The 19,960-nt window shown below is 44.1% G+C and overlaps 2 protein-coding genes across 5 annotated transcripts in view; one reads left to right on the forward strand and one right to left on the reverse strand.

Moving 5' to 3' along the window:
* The window catches only part of FPGT (fucose-1-phosphate guanylyltransferase), a 32,113-nt gene extending 24,049 nt beyond the window's left edge, over positions 1-8,064 (reverse strand). Inside the window, exon 1 of the mRNA XM_029618684.1 lies at positions 7,903-8,064. Within this exon, the coding sequence (XP_029474544.1) occupies positions 7,903-7,978 (76 nt within the window). The 5' untranslated portion in view covers positions 7,979-8,064. The remainder of the gene's footprint in view (positions 1-7,902) is intronic.
* Positions 8,058-19,960, forward strand: part of LRRIQ3 (leucine rich repeats and IQ motif containing 3) — a 69,604-nt gene continuing 57,701 nt past the window's right edge. For 3 of the 4 annotated variants that reach the window (XM_029618680.1, XM_029618682.1, XM_029618683.1), the window contains exons 1-2: positions 8,058-8,357; positions 12,878-13,178. In XM_029618680.1, coding sequence (XP_029474540.1) covers positions 12,912-13,178 — 267 coding nt within the window. In that variant the 5' untranslated portion in view covers positions 8,058-8,357; positions 12,878-12,911. Of the gene's footprint in view, positions 8,358-8,439; positions 8,746-12,877; positions 13,179-19,960 lie in introns of those variants that run through there. The other variant, XM_029618681.1, reaches the window with a different exon arrangement.

Raw genomic sequence — 19,960 nt, forward strand, 5'->3', positions numbered from 1 at the left:
AGCCTGCAAAAATTCCAAAATAAGCAGGATCTTAACGAGGATGAACGCCTTGATCCTCACACCAAGTCTCACTCGCCAAACCCACACATAGAAAGTTCTCCATTTTCTTAGCCTCTCTCGTAGCAAGGTGGCAATCACCGCAGTGGAATATACACACTTCAGCAACCAAGCCCTCTCAAGGGCATACAGTAAGACCAAGTTGAGTCGGATCTTCGTGAAGAACAGGCCCCTGTGTGCTGGAAACTGGAGGGGGGGGGGGGGAATCCACCAAGAGCCTTCACAGATCTGCATACCATGGTCTCCTGGGCCAATCTGGTGCCACCAGAAGCACCATCCTTCTGTGACTTTTTTTTTTTAAATTTTCTATTTGTCACTTTTACAAATTATCACTCAAGCAAATCACTTGAAAAGGAAACACATGCGGTAAACACACATTAATAAAGGAATAGTACATGCATTAGATATTATAAACATATCGCATGTCTATCAAGCCCACTATATAGCCCAAGATTTACACAATACAAAAAGACATTTTGTATTCAAATAGAAGTAAATTATTTCTAGAAACATTAATGCAATTTTACATTAAAGACAAGAAAAAGCATTGTGGAAATAAGCAAGCTGTGGATCCCTTATACTTTTTAGAGGTCACAAACCAGAAGCCGATGAGGAGCTAAACAGGGGACCTATTTTATTAGCCAGAAAAGTAGCCAACTGTGATGGTTGATAAAACAAATATGATATTCCTTGATGTTTAATTAAACATTTGCACAGAAATTTTAAGGCAAATAATAAACCTGATTCAAGAACTCTAGGCTTCAACAGTAAAAATGGTCATCTCCTCTTTTGTGTCTGTCTAGATATATCTGGAAATAATTGAAATTTTAGATTCAAAAAGAGCTCAGATCTATGAGAAAAATATTTCTTAAAAATCCATTCTTTATCGGATTCTAATAGGAAAGTTACTATTAATGTAGCAGGTATATACTTTCTTCTGATTGCTCCAATACTGCTGAAATTTCCAAATTGGGAGGATCCTTTGGAGTTAAAACTTGTATATTATTCTCATTTGATTCTCTCCTCCTTAATGGGGACATGTAGTATACCTTCGCCATAATGGGTAAAACACCTTCAGGGATTTTCAAAATCTCCATTAAATATCTTCTTCAGATATCTTTCAGTGAAGTATATGCCACTTTAGGAAAGTTTATACACCTCAAATTTCTCCCTCTCAACTGATTTTCCATGTTTTCCAGCTTCATCTGCAGTTGTTGATTTTCTTTAATGAGCATTTGTTGGATATTTGCATTACTTTCCAAATTTACTTTAACAGAATCTACCTTCTCCTTAGATTTAAGCATTTCATTTTCCACATCATTCATCCGTTGTTCAAGCTTTTTCACATTATCTATAACAGTGTGCAATTGTAGTATCATATTCTTGTTGAATGTATTTATTATCTGTAAACCGGAGAGAAGGCATATACCAAACTTTGGTATATAAAAACACACAAATAATAAATAAATAAATAAAAATACTGCAGGTGTGTGCAGACTTCCATTGGCAGGAGAAGCCAGATCGAATAGTCTTGAGACTGTGGGCTCCAACAAGACAGCAGAATGTGCTGAAGTGGATGCATATGCACCCTTGCCCATGGTACTACTTCCAGGGATGCCGGCATCAATCCGAGCACCTGTAGATAGGACCACACTGTCAGGTGTATTGTATTCATCAATAGATGCACCTATGCCATCAGCTTCTGAATATGACCCTCCTGCAGGAACCCCCTGCACTTCTTTGTGTCAAACTGAACACCCAGATACTCTAGCAACTGAGATGGCTGAAGACTGCTCTTGGCCAGGTTCACCTCCCAACCTAGCTCCTGTAACAAGGAGATCACCTTGCACGACACCTGGAGGCTCTCTTCCAGTGTCTTGGCCCGAATTAGCCAGTAGTCCAAGTGGACCAGAATCCCATCCTCTCTCAATTCTGTGTCACCACCACCATAATCTTGGAAGAAGTTCTGGGTGTGGTGGCCAAAGCAAAAGGTAGTGCTTGAAACTGATGATGCTTCAAAACCACAAAGCACAGAAATTATTGATGCTCTAGCCGGATGTGAATATGCAGATATGCCTCGGACAAATCCAAGGACATCAAAAAACTCCCCGACTGCACTGAGCGCAAGGTTTCCATGGGAAAATTAGTAACCCTGCAAATGACGGTTGACTTCCTTTAGTTCCAATGAAATAAATGGAATATCGGCTCGTATTTTCTTGAGATGTGGGCACTGGAACCACAGCCCTCAGATTGAGGAGTCTTGACAATGTACACTCCACTGCCTGCCTCTTCTGCAGGGAGACACCATGAATATGTCCCAAAGAACACTGTAAAACTCCAGGGCATATCCATCTCGTATCATCTCCAGGACCCACTGGTCTGACATGATTTCGACCCACATCTGATAAAAGAAAGCATGGAGACCCCCCTTATCCCCTGTTGCCGGGGGTGTGTTGGCACCCCTTCATTGGGAGGCTTGGGGGGGCTCCACTACCCGAGCCTGTGCCCAGTCTGGGATGAAAGGATTGAGACCTACCCAAAGATCGAGCCCTCTGAAAGGCCGCTCCTCTGTAGGGTCAAAAACGTTTGGATCACCTAGTACGACTTTTCATGCCAAAGGAGCATGACGCATGTTTCTTGTCCTGCAAGTGAGGATCCTGGGACTCGCCCCACTTATTGGCCATTTTCTCCAGCTCGCTCCCAAACAAGAGCACACCTTTAAAAGCCGTTTTTGTAAGATTACACTTGGAGGTTGCATCGGTCGACCAATTTCTCAGCCATAATTGACGCCTGGCCGCTATTATGGAAGCCATCCCTTTGGCTGCAGTGCAGACCAAATTGCAGCCCACATCTGCCAAAAAGGTAGCTGCTGGTTCTATCACTGCCCTGGAATTCACACCAGACTCATCAACCTACTAAGAGAGAAGTAAACAAGAGTGAACCATCAGGGAACAAGAAGCTATCTCTACTATTGCTTCAAAGGCTTGCTAAAGGATGGGCTCAATTATCCTATTGTGTGCATCCTTCAAGGCTGCTCCTCCATCTACGGGAATAGTCGTCCTCTTGGTGACGGCACACACAAGTGCATCCACTTTCAGAAAACGTAATTGCTCTCTCGCCATTAGATTCAGGGAGTACAGTCCTTCCAAGCCTCGTCCCCCTTTGAAATTAGTTTCGGGGGCACCCCACTCAAGGTCAATCAATTCTTGAATGGCCTCCATAATCAGGAAGAAACATGAGGCTTTACCCAAAACAATCAAAATGGGATCAGCCCCTGGTACTTCCAGCATCTTCAAAGTCTGGGAAATCAGAGCTGGTAACTCATCTCTATGAAAGACTGCAACATAGTTCTATACGGCTCCAATCCTGGAAGAAATCAAACTGGCTAACGAACCTTCTAACCAGGACCAACACCAGTCCAACAGAATCCTCATTACCGGTTCTCAATGGCCAACTGGGAAAACGAACCCGAGATACCGATAACAGACAGAAAAGGAGCAAAATATCAAACAGACAGCAGCACATACACTATGGCCCCTCCCGATAGTAGCACTTATCCGGGTGGGACTCTGGACTGATCCGTGGTACTACAGGAACGAAAATTATCAAAGGTAAGAACCTAATTTTCTTTTCCCTGTATGTACCTGGATCAGTCCAGACTCCTGGGATGTACCCAAGCGCACTTCACCTGGGATGGGATCCGGTGAGGCCCGCTCTAAGCACACCTTCTCCAAACCCTCCCGCACCGGGAGCCTTGACAACCAAACGGTAGTGCCGGGAAAAAGTATGCAAAGATTTCCACGTGGCCGCCCTGCAAATCTCTTCCACCGAGATATGTTGACATTCCGCCCAAGAAGTGGCCTGAGAGCGAGTAGAATGGGCACGCAGCCCCAAGGGCAGGGACCGACCCTGCAACATATACGCCGAATTGATGGCCTCTTTCAACCATCACGCAATGGTAGTCTTGGACGCCGCATTGCCCCTTCGAGGACCACTCCACAGCAGGAACAGATGATCGGAAACCCGAAACGCATTAGTTACCTCCAGATAACGTAACAGGACGCGCCGCACATCCAATTTACGGAGGTCCTTAGCGAAAGGATCCGAATCATCGAGTTGCAAGAACGTCGGTAACTCAACCGACTGGTTGACATGGAAAGAAGAAACCACCTTGGGTAAGAAGGATGGAACTGTATGCAAGGATACCCCTGACTCCGATATCCTCAAAAAGGGCTCCCTGCACGACAAAGCTTGAAGCTCGGAAATCCAACGCGCCGAAATAATGGCCACTAAGAACACTACCTTCAGTGTCAAATCCTTCAAGGTGGTTTTGCAAATAGGCTCGAACGGAGCGCCACAGAAGGCCCGAAGAACAAGATTCAAATTCCAGGACGGACAAGGCTGACGAATCGGAGGCCGCAGATGTTTCGCCCCTCGCAGGAAACGCACTACATCAGGATGAGCCGCCACTGGTTTTCTCTGAATCAAACCACGTAAGGAACCCAGCGCCGCCACCTGAACCCGCAAGGAACTACATGAAAGACCCTTAGACAAACCGTCCTGCAGGAACAGAAGGATATCCGGCACGGTCGCCTGCGTAGGAACCACGTCCCGGTCCAGACACCACGATTCAAACAACTTCCAGACCCTAACATAAGATAAGGAAGAAGACGTCTTCCGGGAGTGTAATAGAGTAGCAACCACCGGTTCTGCGTAGCCTTTAGATTTCAGCATTTGCCTCTCAAAAGCGAGGCCGCTAGACAAAACCGATCGACCTGGTCGAAACACATGGGTCCTTGGTGTAGAAGGTCCGGAACATATGGGAAACGGAGAGGCTCCTCCACCGCCAGGTTCAGGAGGTCTGCGAACCACAGGCGCCGTGGCCACTCGGGTGCCACCAGAACAACGTCTGCCGAGTGTGCCTCGATCCGCCGCAACACCTTTCCTATGAGTCTACACGGAGGAAACACATAGAGTAGTACATCCGTCGGCCATGGAAGAGCCAGAGCATCTACTCCCTCTGCTGCTGTCTCCCGCCTTCGAGCAAAAAACTGAGGCGCTTTCGTATTGCGGAAGGTTGCCATCAAATCGATCGCAGGTGTGCCCCACTGAGCACAAATGAGCCGGAAGGCATCCTCCGCTAGCTCCCACTCTCCTGGATCCAGCCAATTTCGGCTCAAGAAATCGGCCTAAACATTGTCTACCCCGGCTATGTGGGAGGCTGCGAGACAACTGAGATGACGCTCCGCCCAGGCGAACATGAGACGAGCTTCGGACGCTACAGCCTGACTCTTGGTTCCCCCTTGTTGGTTGATGTACGCCACTGTGGTCACGTTGTCGGACAACACTCTGACTGCCCTGCCGCGAATGAGTGGTAGGAACTCCAGAAGAGCCAGCCGAACTGCTCTGGTTTCCAGACGATTTATGGACCACGACGCTTCCTGAGGCGACCACTGCCCCTGTATTGAATGCCGTAAGCACACCGCTCCCCAGCCGAGCAGACTGGCATCCGTGGTAATGACCGTCCAAGACGGGATCTCTAAAAGGAACCCCGCGACTCAAGTTGGCCGGACACAACCACCAATCCAAGCTGTCCCTGGCTGCCAGAGTCAGGGGCAGGGGCAGATGAAATTCTTCAGAGAGCGGGTTCCATCGGGAGAACAACGCTGACTGTAAGGGCCGCATATGAGCAAATGCCCAAGGTACCAATTCCAGTAGCATGGGCCCCTCGGGAACCCGAGGCCCCTTGGTCTCTGTCGCCATCAACCCCCCTCGGGGGCTGGGACGGAAGCTCTGTATCCCCGGACGGGTCCTCCGGCTCATCCGTGTCCGTGGTCGATTCCAGCTCCCCCCTGGGAACAGAGGACCGGAGTGGTTGAGCCCTACTCTGGCCCTCCGACCCCGGACCTGGCTTGGACCTTTTCTCCGCCCGAGGCCCCGAATCCGGAGTGGAGGTCTCCCATGCCCTCTTCTTGGCCCGTCTACGGGCCTTGAAGGCCTTATGCATAAGCAGAACAAACGCGGACCCAAAAGACAAGTCCAAGGCCTCTTCTTCCTCCCCCTCAGAGGGATGTGGAGAGAAAGCCCCCATGGCAGAAACGCGACTGTCCCCCTTGGGACCCCCCCGCTGTGGGGATAACCTCAGCGGAGGGTCGTCCTCCCCCTCACATGCCGGCAACGCGCCTGCCGCGGCTTCCCTCGGACCTAAAATGGCCGCTGTTCCCGCCGAAAACGCTGGCGAAGAAAACGAAATGGTGCCCGGACCCGGCCTGCCGACCTCGGGACCGGCGCGTACCTGCCTGCTGCCCCGGGACCTTGCCGGCGTCGCGGACCCCCCCTCCCTACCGGAAACGCATGACGAACACAGGCTGTCCCTTGACAGCTGCGTGGCCGCGGACCCGCAGGCCTGACATGCAGCTCTCCGTGGCATCACGGCCCCGACGAGGAAAAAAGGATAGGCACAGTACAAAAAAGAAAAGATCTCCCCGGCGACGGCGGTCCTCTACCTCCCTCCTCACAGGAACAGGACAGGAGAGATGAGGCACAGACAAAAGAAGAAAAACAGGCAGTACTTTTTTTTTTTTAACACACAGACACAGTTACCGGTAAATCAGGTCCAGGTCCAGCTGGGGGGAGGGAACCGGGCACCCCGATGTCACCCCCAGCCCTTATAGACACTGACAGTGGAGCTCCCCCACCTAACAGCGGCCTCAACCAGAGGGGATGGTCCCCTCAGGACCTCACTACCCTCTGGGAGGCAGGCTCGGTGACCAGCAGGCAAGCCTCTGCGGTCCGAACCCCAATCCGTCGGCTTCCTACTCTCAAACTGCTTTCTCTTCCTTTTTTTTTTTTTTTTTTTTTTTTTTTTACACACTACCACCTAAATCTAGGCCTCAGCACAGACTGTAGATTTGGCACCCTCTCCACCTGCTAGGAGACAGAAGAATACTGCCGGACTGTAGGTGGCACCAGCCTAGATATAGGCGGAGTTTTTGTTTGTAAACTTCTGTCTCCATCTGCTAGAGGGAGGGGGGCGGCTAAACCCAGGAGTCTGGACTGATCTGGTTACGTACAGGGAAATAGGGAATGGTTACTTACCCTTTCCAATAGTACTAGGACTGGGGGACACTCTATGAAGCAAATAGGTCACACATTAAAAAAATCAGAGAAAATATTTTTTCATTCAGTGCCTAATTGTGAAATTTGTTGCTAGAGAACATGGTGAAAGAAGTTAATGTAGCTGAATTTAAAAAGGGTTTAGTCAAGCTCCTGGAGGAAAAATTAATAAAGCACTATTTGCTTGTAGACTTCTGGAAAGCTGCTGTTTATCTTTGGTTATCAGCAAGAAGAACTGGACCTATTCTTTGGGATCCTAACGAGTACTTGTGACCTGGATCGTTAGAGACAGGAGCTGTGCTTGAGGGACTTTTGGTCTGACCCAGTATGGCATTTCTTATGTTCTTATGGCTATCTTTTTCTCAAATGCACTGCTGGAATAATGTCATAATATATTGAAAGGCACCATAAAAAATTAAAATGCAAAGAAATGTATTAAATTATACACGGATAATGACGACACTAACAGCAAAATGCACCAACTGTTGCAAATCAGTCGGCATTTGACAGATTTTGCTCGGTACATATAATGGGTCAAAGCAGATAGTTACTGCTGCGCCATAAGGTCAGAGTGAAAAGCTCTAGCAATAGCTACATCAAAGGGTCTAAACAAATCGCTGCAGGTTTATTTTTTTTTTCCTAACCCCCAAACCGGAAACGTCAGTTAGAGAACTACAGACCAACCACAAACAAAACAGAACGGTCCGTAGGTGTGCAATCTGCCAGTACCTCGCAAACGGTCGAACTGTGCCAGCTTGCGTTGAGTGGCTGCCCGAATCCCCCCGCCTGTCCCACAGCTCGACATAATGGTAAACTTATTCCACTTCCAACTTCTGCCCAACGCTCCTAGGTGCACCAGTCTCCCGGAGCAGGTTATAACCCTCTACGTCACCCCGGATAGTCACGTGTTACTAAAGCCAGTCGCGCCATATTTGTGCTGGGCAGCACCCCGGTCTCGGAGACACCAGTGATGTCGTCAGATTTCTCTTTTAAAACTCACATCTTGAATGCTTTTGTTGACTTATTGTGGTAGACGCAAAGTTCAGAGAAGGAAAATCATTCATGTAGAGTTTTTTTCCACCCCCTTTTCCGCCTCGGTGAGAGAACTTCCTGGTTTCCATGGGGACGGAGGGACGCCGTTGAGCACCCGCTGGGGAAAGCAGGCCCGGCCGCGTCAGCTTCAGGTGAGGAGGCGGCAGTGCTCGTACTTTTCCTCTCCCACGGTGTTGTGCCGCTGGTGTCTTTTTCCTTATGTAATCCGGTGATGTTCTCTCTTTTCCCTCTGCCCGCATAATGCAGTTTTCTTTCCAACCGGCCCTCACTCCCTCTTATCTCCCACTTTCCCGCTGCCACTTCCCCCACTCTCTCGCTTTCTTCGTCTCTGATCCGGTGTTATTCGTCTCCAACGCCCGGTGCCACTGAAGGGAGGAAGCAGAAAGCTGGAGGGTGCGCGAGAGCCACCCAAGGCACAGTGCTTCTTGGGGGTGGAAAAATGACTGAAGAATCCTGCTCTATCATCCGTTGGAAGAGAAAAAGGACTGGGGATCAGAGTGGAGGGAGACAGAAAGGGGGGTAATGATGAAATTACACTGGATTGCGCGTGCTAAAATGCTTAATTACAGCTCTGGTAAGACGGGTAAAGAAGAGAATAGGAGGAATATGAGAGGAAGAGGAACTTACAGGGCTAGATTTAGGACCGGGGGTGGGATTCTCCCCAGAAATCATAGATTATGGGGTCCCGTTTGGAGAGCAGTAAGGTAAGGAGGGGCCACAGTATTTTTGGGCACCCTCAGAATCTGAAATCATAGCCATATACTTATGTTACCTATACCTAAATCTAGTTCTGGAAACATAGGAGAAGGGATGGGTGAGAGGAGGATTGTAGGCAAGGTGCAGGTAAAAGAGGATGAGGAGATGCATGTGGGCAAGATAAAAGTGACATTATGAGGCAAAATTGACTGCAGCAATAGATTTGAACAAGATGGAAGGAAGAGGGTAAAAGATAGATGTGTATATGGGTAAGAACTGGAAGCATGAGAGAGTAGGAAGGAGATTGAAGGAGAGTACCAACAACTTCTTTTAATACTTTAACTTCTGAAGATCTTACAAATTGTTACTGATCATAAGCTTCAAATGAGTTTTATAAATTAGTACAAATGAAATTAGGATGCTTAGAAAATTCTCCCTGCACCCTCAAACAGCAACATATTCTGTGAGTGTAATGTTATAATTTTAATTTTCCTACTAGGGATCTAAAGCAGGAGATCAATATTCAGTGCCACTTAGCTGGATACATTTGGTTTTATCTGGCTAAATGGTGCCGTTTGAATATTTGGCCATGCTTAGCGGCCACCACTTAGCCAGATAGCTATTTATCTGGCTAAATAGTTATTTAGTTAAGTGTGGGGGAGGGTGTGTGTGCGTGTGTATTGACGGGGGAAACTGCTTATCTGACTAACGTATCTGGATAAGTGCTGATATTCAGCCTTAACTGGCTAAGTTAGACTTGTCTATTGAGCAGATCTAAAGTTAACTGGATCAACTTCTCCAACTAACTATTAGATAGCCATGTATATTCAGTAGTGTGGCTGTGCCGCCGAATATCCTCGTCAAATTCGCCAGATATGTTTGTCTTGCTTACTTGGATAGCTACAGGATATGGCACATATATTTTTCTCATGGGTTTTGCCTGGATTGGCCACTGTTGGAAACGGGATGCTGGGCTTGATGGACCCTTGGTCTGACCCAGTATGGCATTTTCTTATGTTCTTATGCACCAATTAAGAAATACTTGTGTACTTTGAAAATTGCTGCAGGTACAATGCATCTACTTTTTCTGTGAGGAATTTAGCTTCAGAAATATGTGGGAAGTTTTGAAAATGCAATCTGCATGCATACTTTTTTTCTTCTCACCTAAACAGGCCCCTGGGACTGCCTCTTCACAATGCAGCAAAAAGTCTGTGCATTGATGAGCCAAGGAGGGATTTTACAGTATATATAACAAAATAGGATTGTTCAGAGGGTGGGCAATTTGCAGTCGATTTATATGGGTATATGACTTTGTAAACAGCTCTTTCTATGAACAATTCTATTTTGTTATATATACTGTAAAATCTCTTCTCAGTTCCCAGTATTTAATGGACAAGAGAATCTACCAAATCTGTCCGAGATTAAAGCTGTTCTGTATTTAGTGGAGTGCTACACTAAATAGTTGGACTAGGACAATTGGGGATGATGCCTAAAGTGGTCGCTTCCCTTATCTGTTATTTTCCATGACTTTCTAGGTTCCCTTTTTGTAGCTTTTTTTCCATTTTGTAAAATATGGGCAGTACAATCCATAATTCCATAATAAAGGTTTCTACAACCTCATTGCTTCCTGAAACTAATATCACCACAGTATGCCTTCAAGGCATTACAAAAACAAGGAAGTCAAAACCATGCGTCTGCATACAGTGATGAATTTGTTTTTTCACCCTTAGGCATTATTGTTGCTGTTGTCCCTTTCTCCTCACTGCCCCTTCCTCCCAAAGAAGGTCTAAGGTACAGCCCCATAGTTTCCTGCAGAAGCTCAGACCTTTCCACCTTCACTTTGTTGAAAATGACCTCATCCTCATCAGATTCAGTTCAGTTTCTGGAGGGTAAGTTCCAGAACCATGGCTGGCCTTCACCCTAAGGAGTTAATTGTGTATCAATCCAAATAAGAGAGTTCTCCAATAAGAGCATAAGTTACACCAATTTTCAAAGCGAAGTTACTTGTGTAGGTTCACTTTGAAAATTATCTCATTTAGAACTACCTACACACAATGACACTTGCAAATTTGTGCACAGGAACATTTTGAGGAAATGTATGTGCATGCTTTTGAAATTCCAAAAGTATGCTTGTAAGTCCAAACCCCTCCCCAACTCTGCACCCTCCCCCCCACCCACTGTCGTTCTGTTTGAATAAACTTACATACATACCAGACATATATCCATAAGTTTACCTGCATATCGGGCAGACAATTTTAAAATTTGCCATTTCCCTGGGTAAAAATATTGTTTCACCTTAAAATTAGCCATTTCCTTGCGTAAAAATATTGTTCCACCTGTAGAAATGCCTTTAAAAATTACCCTTCCTGAGGCCAGTATAACAAAGTGCACCAAACTTAGCACAGGATTTTGCTACCTGGCACTGTATGCAAAAGAGACCACAGCAAAGTAGCATGCATAGTTAATCTATGCATTTTTATTGCAAAATGTTTTTATAAGATCACATTTTTTTGTACATTGTTTAATTTAATTGTGTTCATAGCTAATGAACTGCTTTGCATAATTTTGCATCACAGATTCAGGGCCAATGATTTCAGGGCTATGATGCTGTAGTGCACGGACCCTGGCTGAGGACTGTAACTGTAATGACCAGATTAGGTATGTTGAAGGGAGGGTAATAAAATAGGGCTAAAAAAAATCCCCAGGTAGTTAAGTATGAAGGCTAATGGTGCCAGTACCGAGCCCTGGTTCCGACTGAGCTGGAACTACAGAGGAGGGGGAAGAAACTGGCAGGTGAAAAACCAACCCACACACAATGTTTGCACACTAAAATAGTCATGTGAAAAAAATTATACTTTCACTGGCTAAAGAAATAAAATAAGTTTCTAATACATAAGCAAAATTAAAAATACACTTACTGTATAGACAACAGAATCATTTTTCTTCTAGTCTTTAACCCTTTTGCTGTGAGAATAATATGGAAATGCATTTCAATTATCAATTACAAAATATAACAAGGATTGAAAAGCAACTTTGGTTTAAAAGCAGTTTCACTTTTTTTTTTTTTGTTACCGGGACTCTTATTACAATTTTAGAATAAAAATTACTGAGAGGCAAACTCTGCTTAGCATGCATTCGATGGGATCGCACACATGGCTAAAGGCTGATTAAGCAAGAAATGTTTACATAAAGAAGAGGCATATAATAAAAATGAAGCTTTTTACTTGCAGATGCTCTAGTGCAGAGATCCCAAATCTGTCTTGGAGACCTCCAACTAGTTGGGTTTTCAGGATATCTGCAATGAATTTATATGAGATGCAATTTGCATGCTGTGGAGGTAATACATGCAAATTTATCTCATGCATATTCATTGCGGATATCCTGAAAACCCAGTTGGCTGGGGGTCCTCCAGGATAGATTTGAGAACCACTGCTCTAGTGCATTGCCCGATACTTACCCAAGCACAAAACTCCCTGTAGTACCAGACATTCTTCCCTATGCATTGCATCAGGCTGGACACATAGCTGGGTTAATTGTCATCTGAAAATTACCCTCTATCAGTGCGGTTAAGAGCCCACAGCTCGAGCACGTACAGCCATGTGAGAAACGTGAGTTTAGGTGTCGATTGCACTTTCAACTCTATGCATGTTGTTTTCCAGGAAAAAGTACCCAAAGAAAAAAACAGGTGCAAGGGACTACACATACTTAGTATCTGTGGCAAGTTTCAGAGCAAAAGTAAGGGCATAGTTTCACTTTGAAAATTGGTGCACAGCCTGTGGGTATAAAGTGAAATTGCCCCAGGAAAGACTTATGGAATTTTTTTCAAATTCTTGCTTCAGTTTTGGTGTGCATCAAAGCTTTTTTTTAGGTATGATAGACCCTTTGCCAAAAGCTAGTTGGATAGATGTGCATATATATAATTGCCAAAATAAAGAAAATCTTATTTTTACCCTAGATCTTTCAAAGAACCACTCAATAGATGACCAGCCATGAAGGAATTAACCCAAAACATTTATTTAACACCTTCTTCTGAAAAACTACTAATCGACCATGGACAAAATGCCAATCAGAGCTTTACAGAGAAGCTGCAAGATCTTGTTCTAGTACGGCTAAATAATATATTTTTAAAGGATGTGGTATACCTGCAGTATTGCCTCTCACTTAAAGTTTGCATATTGCCTAATAACTACCTTACAAACATTAATCCTCTCAGAAGTTGTTCCCGCCTGGTTAAACTGGATCTGCATGGAAATCAGGTAAATAATAGACTTCAAAAGGCAGATGCCAGTAAAATATTCTGTCTACATGTTTGTATCTCCATTTGTATGGGCATATGTTGTGTGTACGATATTGAAAAATCACAAGCGGCAGGTGGCACCTTCTAGACTAACCAGTTTATTGATGCTTTTGAGGACAGAGGTCACTTCATCAGATGCATCTGATGGAATGGATTCTGTCCTTGAAAGCTCATGCCTTAATAAATTAATTAGTCTATAAGGTGTCACCCGCCTTTTGTCATTTTTGCCACACCAGACTAACACAGTTATCCCTCTGAAGATCTGAATCACACTGAAAAATGGTTTTAAAATTTAACTCAGTGGTGCTAAACTGCAACTGTTAAAAGATGTGACTTCTTTTGACACTTCTTGGCCTTCTCATTCTTTTTTGAATGTAATCAATCACAAGGTTGTATTTATTTTTTCCCTAAGCCAAGAAATTAGATCAAGGACATGTGCTAGATGGATTTTAATTGTATTAAAAGCTTTGCTGAAATTCAATCAGCTCATGAATAAACTAAAGGGCTGGAGGTGGGATTAAAAACTGGCTGAATGATAGATGAGAGAGGATGGTGGTAAATAGAATCCGTTCTAAGGAGAGTGGTGGTTAGTGGAGTGCCATTGGGATCAGTCTGGTTCAATATTTTTGTGAGCAATATTGCAGAAGGGTTAGAAGGAAAAGTCTCTCTTTTTGCGAATGACACTAAAATCTGCAACAAAGTGGATACATCTGTGGGTGTAGCCAAAATGAGAAATGATCTAAGAAAACTTGAGGAGTGGTCAAAATCCTGGCAGATAAGAGTCAGTGCATAAAAAGGGCAAAATCATGCATTTGGGGGTTTTAAAAATCCAAAGAAGCAATATGAGATGGTGGGTGAGAAGCTGATGTGCACTGCAAAACAGTGTGACAAGAGGGTGACTAGAACCAGAAGAATGCTAGGATGCATAGAGAGAGGAATAAGCAGTAGAAAAAAAAGTGATCATGCCACTGTATAGGTCATTGGGGAGGGCTTCACCTGGAATACTGTGTTCAGTTACACAGACTGTATCTGAGAAAGGATAGAGAGGGGCTAGAAGTGGTCCAGAGAAAGGCAACCAAAATGGTGTGTGGTCTGCATTAGAAGCCATATGAGATGAGGATCCTAGAGGAGAGGGGGAATACGATACAGACTTTTAAATACCTGAAAAGTATTAGTAGTCCACAAGAAGCAAACTTTTTTCAATGAATTAAGTTCTGGAAGCTCCAAGGGGGGAGACTCAGGACCAATGGCAGAAAACGTTTTTTCATGGAAAGGGTGGATGCCTGGAATGCCCTCCCAGTGGAGGTGGTGGAGACGAGGATCCTAGAGGAGAGGGGGAATACGATACAGACTTTTAAATACCTGAAAAGTCTGTATCGTTTGGCCCTGGAATACAGAAAGACATGGGATAAACACAAAGGATCCCTAGAATGGTACTAAAGCAGTGGGGCAACATGTACTGAGCAGCAATTGCAACCCTAAACAGAAGGCATGGGGGATACGTTCATGGAGCGGCAGTAGAAACCCTGAAAATACTTTTCTGGGCAGACTGGATGGGCCATTTTTCTGCTGTCATTTACTATGTTACTATGGGAAGATGGCATATAAAGATTAGGGCAGATCAATACGTTTTCTCTATATGTTTTTTATAGTTAGACAAGGTGACGTGTGTTTGTGTAATGAGTCCGATAAGGCTTGGTGAGTTATAGATACGGGGTTGGTTGGGAGATTTTAGTGGAGTGTATGTTTGGAGTGTGAGATGTTGGTTTTTTTTTTTTTATACAGATGTGAATATTTTGAGAGTGGAATGTTTTGTTATGTTTATTTGTGTTGCTACCATCTTCAGCTCATTATAATCTATTCTGCTTGGAACATCTTTTGATGTGATAAGCAATATTTAAGCACAAATAAATATATAAATTGTCGTTGTCTTCTGCCCTCTCTCTCTCTCTCTCTTTTTTGCACTGTCTGTGCAGTTTGTCTGCTCCTTCCGCTGTGTTTGGCTTTTTGATCTGTGCTGACTGAGTACATGTCCAGTAGGAGAAATAAAGCATTCAGCACTCGCGCTCTTGTTGAACTTGGGTGGTCAAGGTCTTTCAGAATGGATCCTTTTAACAGGAAGGACTCAATTCCTCCTAACAGCCACAAACATTTAAATCATGTAGCTTCTAATTGGAATACCTTCAGGTCTGAGTATGTGTTCTAAACAAAAACTAAATACATAGATACTTATGCTGTAAGTCATAATTGCTTTGGCAATTCTGCTAAAATTCTCTAGTATTTCATTATAAATCACATTAGTGGATTAATAGAAACTTTTCTAGAGGGGGGGGGGGGTAGTTTTAGAACTGCCTGAGGAGCTTGCAGATCCATGGGTATGACCTGTAAACAATTTTCAAAGGGAAAACAGCAGGGGTAGAAGAGCACCTGTGCTCACATTCCCTCCCCCCTCCACAGACCACCTCTTTCACCGAAAGATAAAAATATGCATGACATAAAACAAGCAGGCCGATACAGTAAGAATTGCGGAAGAGTGGGCGCTCTGTGTTGAGCGCTTGCTCTCCGACATGCGCCCAGCCACCTCTCCTGGGAGCGCGATTCTTTATTTAAATGAGGGGTCGCGCTAATAAGGAGGCGCTAGGGACACGAGCATGTCCCTAGCGCTTCCTTATTAGCGTAGAGGTGGCTGTCAGCGGGTCTGACAACTGATGCTCTATTTTACCGGCGTCGGTTTCTGAACCCACTGACAGCCACGGGTTAGGAAAACGGATGCCAGAAAAATTGAGTGTCCGTTTTTCTAACCGCTGATCAGCAGACAGGTTTTTGTTTTTGTTTTTTTTTAATTTTTGTTTCCTCCAACTTAATATCGCTAGGATATTAAGGTGGAGGGTGTACAGAAAAGCAGTATTTTCTGCTTTTCTGTACACTTTTCTAGGTTGCTCAGAAATTAACGTCTGCCCTTGGGCAGGCATTAATTTTTGAGTGCAAAATGTGTGGCTTGGCTGCACATTTTACTTTCAGTATCCCAGGGACTAACTAATAGCCACATCAACCTGCATTTGCATGTGATGAGCGCTATTGGTTTTCAGTGGGGTTGGCCGTGTGTTTTCGATGCGCTAAACCCCTTACTGTATAAGAGGTAATAGATGCGCGTCAAACGTGCTGCCAGTCGCATGCTCAACGGTGCGCTCAGCCTGAAGGTGTGCACGTTGGCCTGCTGAGTGGAAGACATTGTTCATCTGTGGGGATTTAACCAGGTCAATCCCTTTAAAAATGATAGAGGCGGGTCACTACTTATTAAGGAATTATTTGCTCCTGCGAAGGTCCTGCACTCCTTTGATGAGTGATTGGCTGTCTGAGTTGAGCGGGTGGCTTGAAACTGAACTCTTATCTGATAAAATTAGAGGTAAACTCAGGCTGCTTGAGAAGGATTGGGAACCAGTTCTTAGGACCAAAGCACAGATTTCTCTTGGAAGTTTGGAGTACTTTCTTCTTTCCTTGCCTTTTATTGGTACGTGATGGGGGAGGGGTGATATAATGCTTTCCTGGCATTGTTTTTTAAACTATTTGTTGATGTCAACATGCTGCTGTGTAGCCGGTTGGGAGTCTGTATTGGGGGGGAGGGAGGGGATGCTGTTTGTCTTTTGTATATGCTGTTGTTTGTATTTGGTTGAATACACAGTACATTTCCAATAATTGCCCTATAGAAGCAGAGCCAGATTTAAGATGATGACGCTCATAGGTGGTTCGTTCCTTACCCCCCCCCCTTCCCCGAAAGTCAGAGAGCAGTGGAGGGAATCCAAGTTTTTGGGCATCTTCAGCATTTGGTACCCAAGGCACGTGCATATATTGCCTATGCCTGCATAGATGATGATTTTCAAAGCCACTTACACAGGGAAACGGAGAGTTACCCGGGTAAATTGGCCTGTCTAAAACGCGCCCTATTTATAGCATTGAGCCAGTACCCGCAGGGCTCCCAATGTGCATGCTAACAGCTCCTTTGGGTATGATTAGGTCAGGGGGATAAAACAACACACATTCTTGGAATTTTCCAATGTACTGGATGTGAGCCATTTTACCCCACTCCACCTATCCGCTTACCTGCCCACACAAGCAGCAGGTGCAAAGTATGTACTTTATGAGATTGACAATAGTCTGCAGCATTTCCTTTAGAAAATTCAGGGTTGGCAGGGACCAAGCACCCATGGACTTTGTACCTGCTTTACAGCAGCTGCACACTACGCACAGTAAAATACACCCGGGGATTTCAAAATGAAATCCCTCTGCATGCTTTACCTCCCCTGACCTGCCCTATTTTCTTGCAGCCAAATTCCACATGCAGCGAAACAGCATGCGTACTTTTGGCCACTGAAGGGAGGGAATTTACCTGGGCAACTGCTTAGTTATCCAAGATTAGTCCTTTTAAAGCTGTTGTCACAGAGGCCAATATTCAGTGCCATTTGTCCGGCTGAGTTCAGACTTAATTGGACAAATGGCAAATTTGAAAATCCTGTCACGCTGACTGGCCCCAAGGTGGCTGCATAATGTGTTATCTGGCTAACTCAGGGGTTTTCCGGGGTGGGGCTGGTTATCTGGCTACAGTAGATGAATAAACACCGATTTTCAGCATTAGCCTGCTATCACAGTTGCATGACTTTAGGGCAGCAGAAGCGCAGTCCTAAAGTTAGCCGGATAAACCTATCCTGCTAAATATAAGATAGCGAGGGATATTCAGCGGTGTACCCACACCACTTAATATCCTAGCTAAGTTAGCCAGATAAGTCTATCTGGCTAATTTTCCCAGCTGGCCAGCGACTGAATAGGGACCTCATTATGTCTTCTGAATTTGGGACAGAGTAAATAAAATACCTCCATTTCATCATACTTTGGAGTACTATTTTCAAAAGGTTTTTTCTTATTCTGTGCTATTGCAAAACTCTTTTGAAAACAGAGCCTTTGATATTTTAACTTTGGTAGGTTAAAGCTGAAACTGTGCACCCAATTTAGTAAATCAGCAGGATTCCCTATTGACCAGGAAAGCTGTACACTAACAATAGGATGAGAACTGACAGAGAATATACATCAAAATAAAATGTTTGGGGGGTACGATGTAATAGAGAATCCATCAACAAAAGAAATTGGAAAATAAAGTGTCAGGCTTCAGAACTAGAGTAGAAATGATGGAAACACCAGATCAAACTAGAATTATGGTAGCTGCCAGCTTTAACAAGCAAGGTAGAATTTACACAGGAAAAAGCAATTGCTAAAAAAATAAAAATACAGAAAATATAACTGAGGCTCCCAAGACAATGCAAAAATGTAGCGACATTTTCCATCATTTGTGCCTTCTTTCTGTTCCAGTTTCCTATCAACTTTTATAGCTCATATCCATTGGTGGCCAAGGCTTTCGTTTTTGGTTTTTACCATTATGTATGCAATTAGTATCATGAATAAAATGTATATAGGAAGATACACAGAAACTAGCATGCAGTTTCTGAAGTTTAGTGCTCATAAACATGGAAGACTGACAACATAGGCTCAAAGATATACATTTTAAGCAAGATCTGTATGCATGTCCCGATACAGCTCTTACTATACATCCTGCTATTCTAACCCTAAACCTTTATTTAGTTATTTATTTATTTAAAATTTTTATATACCAACATTCATCCAGGATATCATATCGGTTCACATTGTAACGTAAAACAAACGCACGGCATGGCGCTTTACATTGAACAGTAAAACATGATAACAAAGGCATTAACGAGAGGGGGGAAAATAACATGGGAAGTTTTGCACTAAAATTATAAACCTTTACATGGAAGAAGCTTTATTTTGTGATAAGCTATGTATTGCACTGACAACTACAACCAAAGAGTAAATGAATATTTTCCTTTGTATGCTCTTATATAGCTATAATCCTAAAACATTCTGCAACTCTCTTAAAAACTGGCCACAAGAAACTGCATACTCATCAGCTTCATTACTAGCCATTCTCCAAAAAAAGGGACATACTTGAACAAACACCATCACTTTAATTCATCATCATAATTAAAAAAAATAATGGATCTTGACACCTGAAGAAGTTTTCATGAAGTTTCATTCCTGTTGGAGAGGATATAATGTAGTCAGCTGCAAAGTTCCTGACAACATTATTTAATCGGAGCAAAGACAAAGGACAGAGATGCAGCAGTGTTTAAGTACTGTCTCACTTAAAGGGTCTTTGTACTAACCAACATTAAATTGACATAGTTACATGTGTTATCTGCCAGTTTTAAAGCTTTAACATCCAATGAATGAAACTAATGATATGAGAATGTGGCTGCGTTAAAGGTAACATAGCCAAGCTAATGTAGACCACACTTTGCATATTAGGTTTCCCAGCACCAAGTGGCCCACAGTAAAAGGACTAGTTGATACAGGGAAACCTCTCCTCCCCCAGTTAAATCCAAAATAGTGCCATCAACACTTTGACATGCATCATTGAAGACCCATCTTCATTCTAGAATGGTTCAGAAGGTCCATCATTCTGGAGTGGGAATGTGAGGGTTCCGGAAGGCCCATCTTCATTCTGGGATAGGGGAGTAGGGCTCTGAAAAGCCAAGGGGGGACTAGAATCCAGTGCAGGGGAATGAGGCTGTTCATGGGCCCAAATATCTAATTTGTCTGGGGGAGGGACTTTGGGGGGGGGCATAACTGTATTTTGGGGGAGAAGGTCCAGTGGCATGCATTAATGCTAGC

This window comes from Rhinatrema bivittatum, chromosome 10, assembly GCF_901001135.1.
Source record: "Rhinatrema bivittatum chromosome 10, aRhiBiv1.1, whole genome shotgun sequence".
NCBI lineage: Eukaryota > Metazoa > Chordata > Amphibia > Gymnophiona > Rhinatrematidae > Rhinatrema > Rhinatrema bivittatum.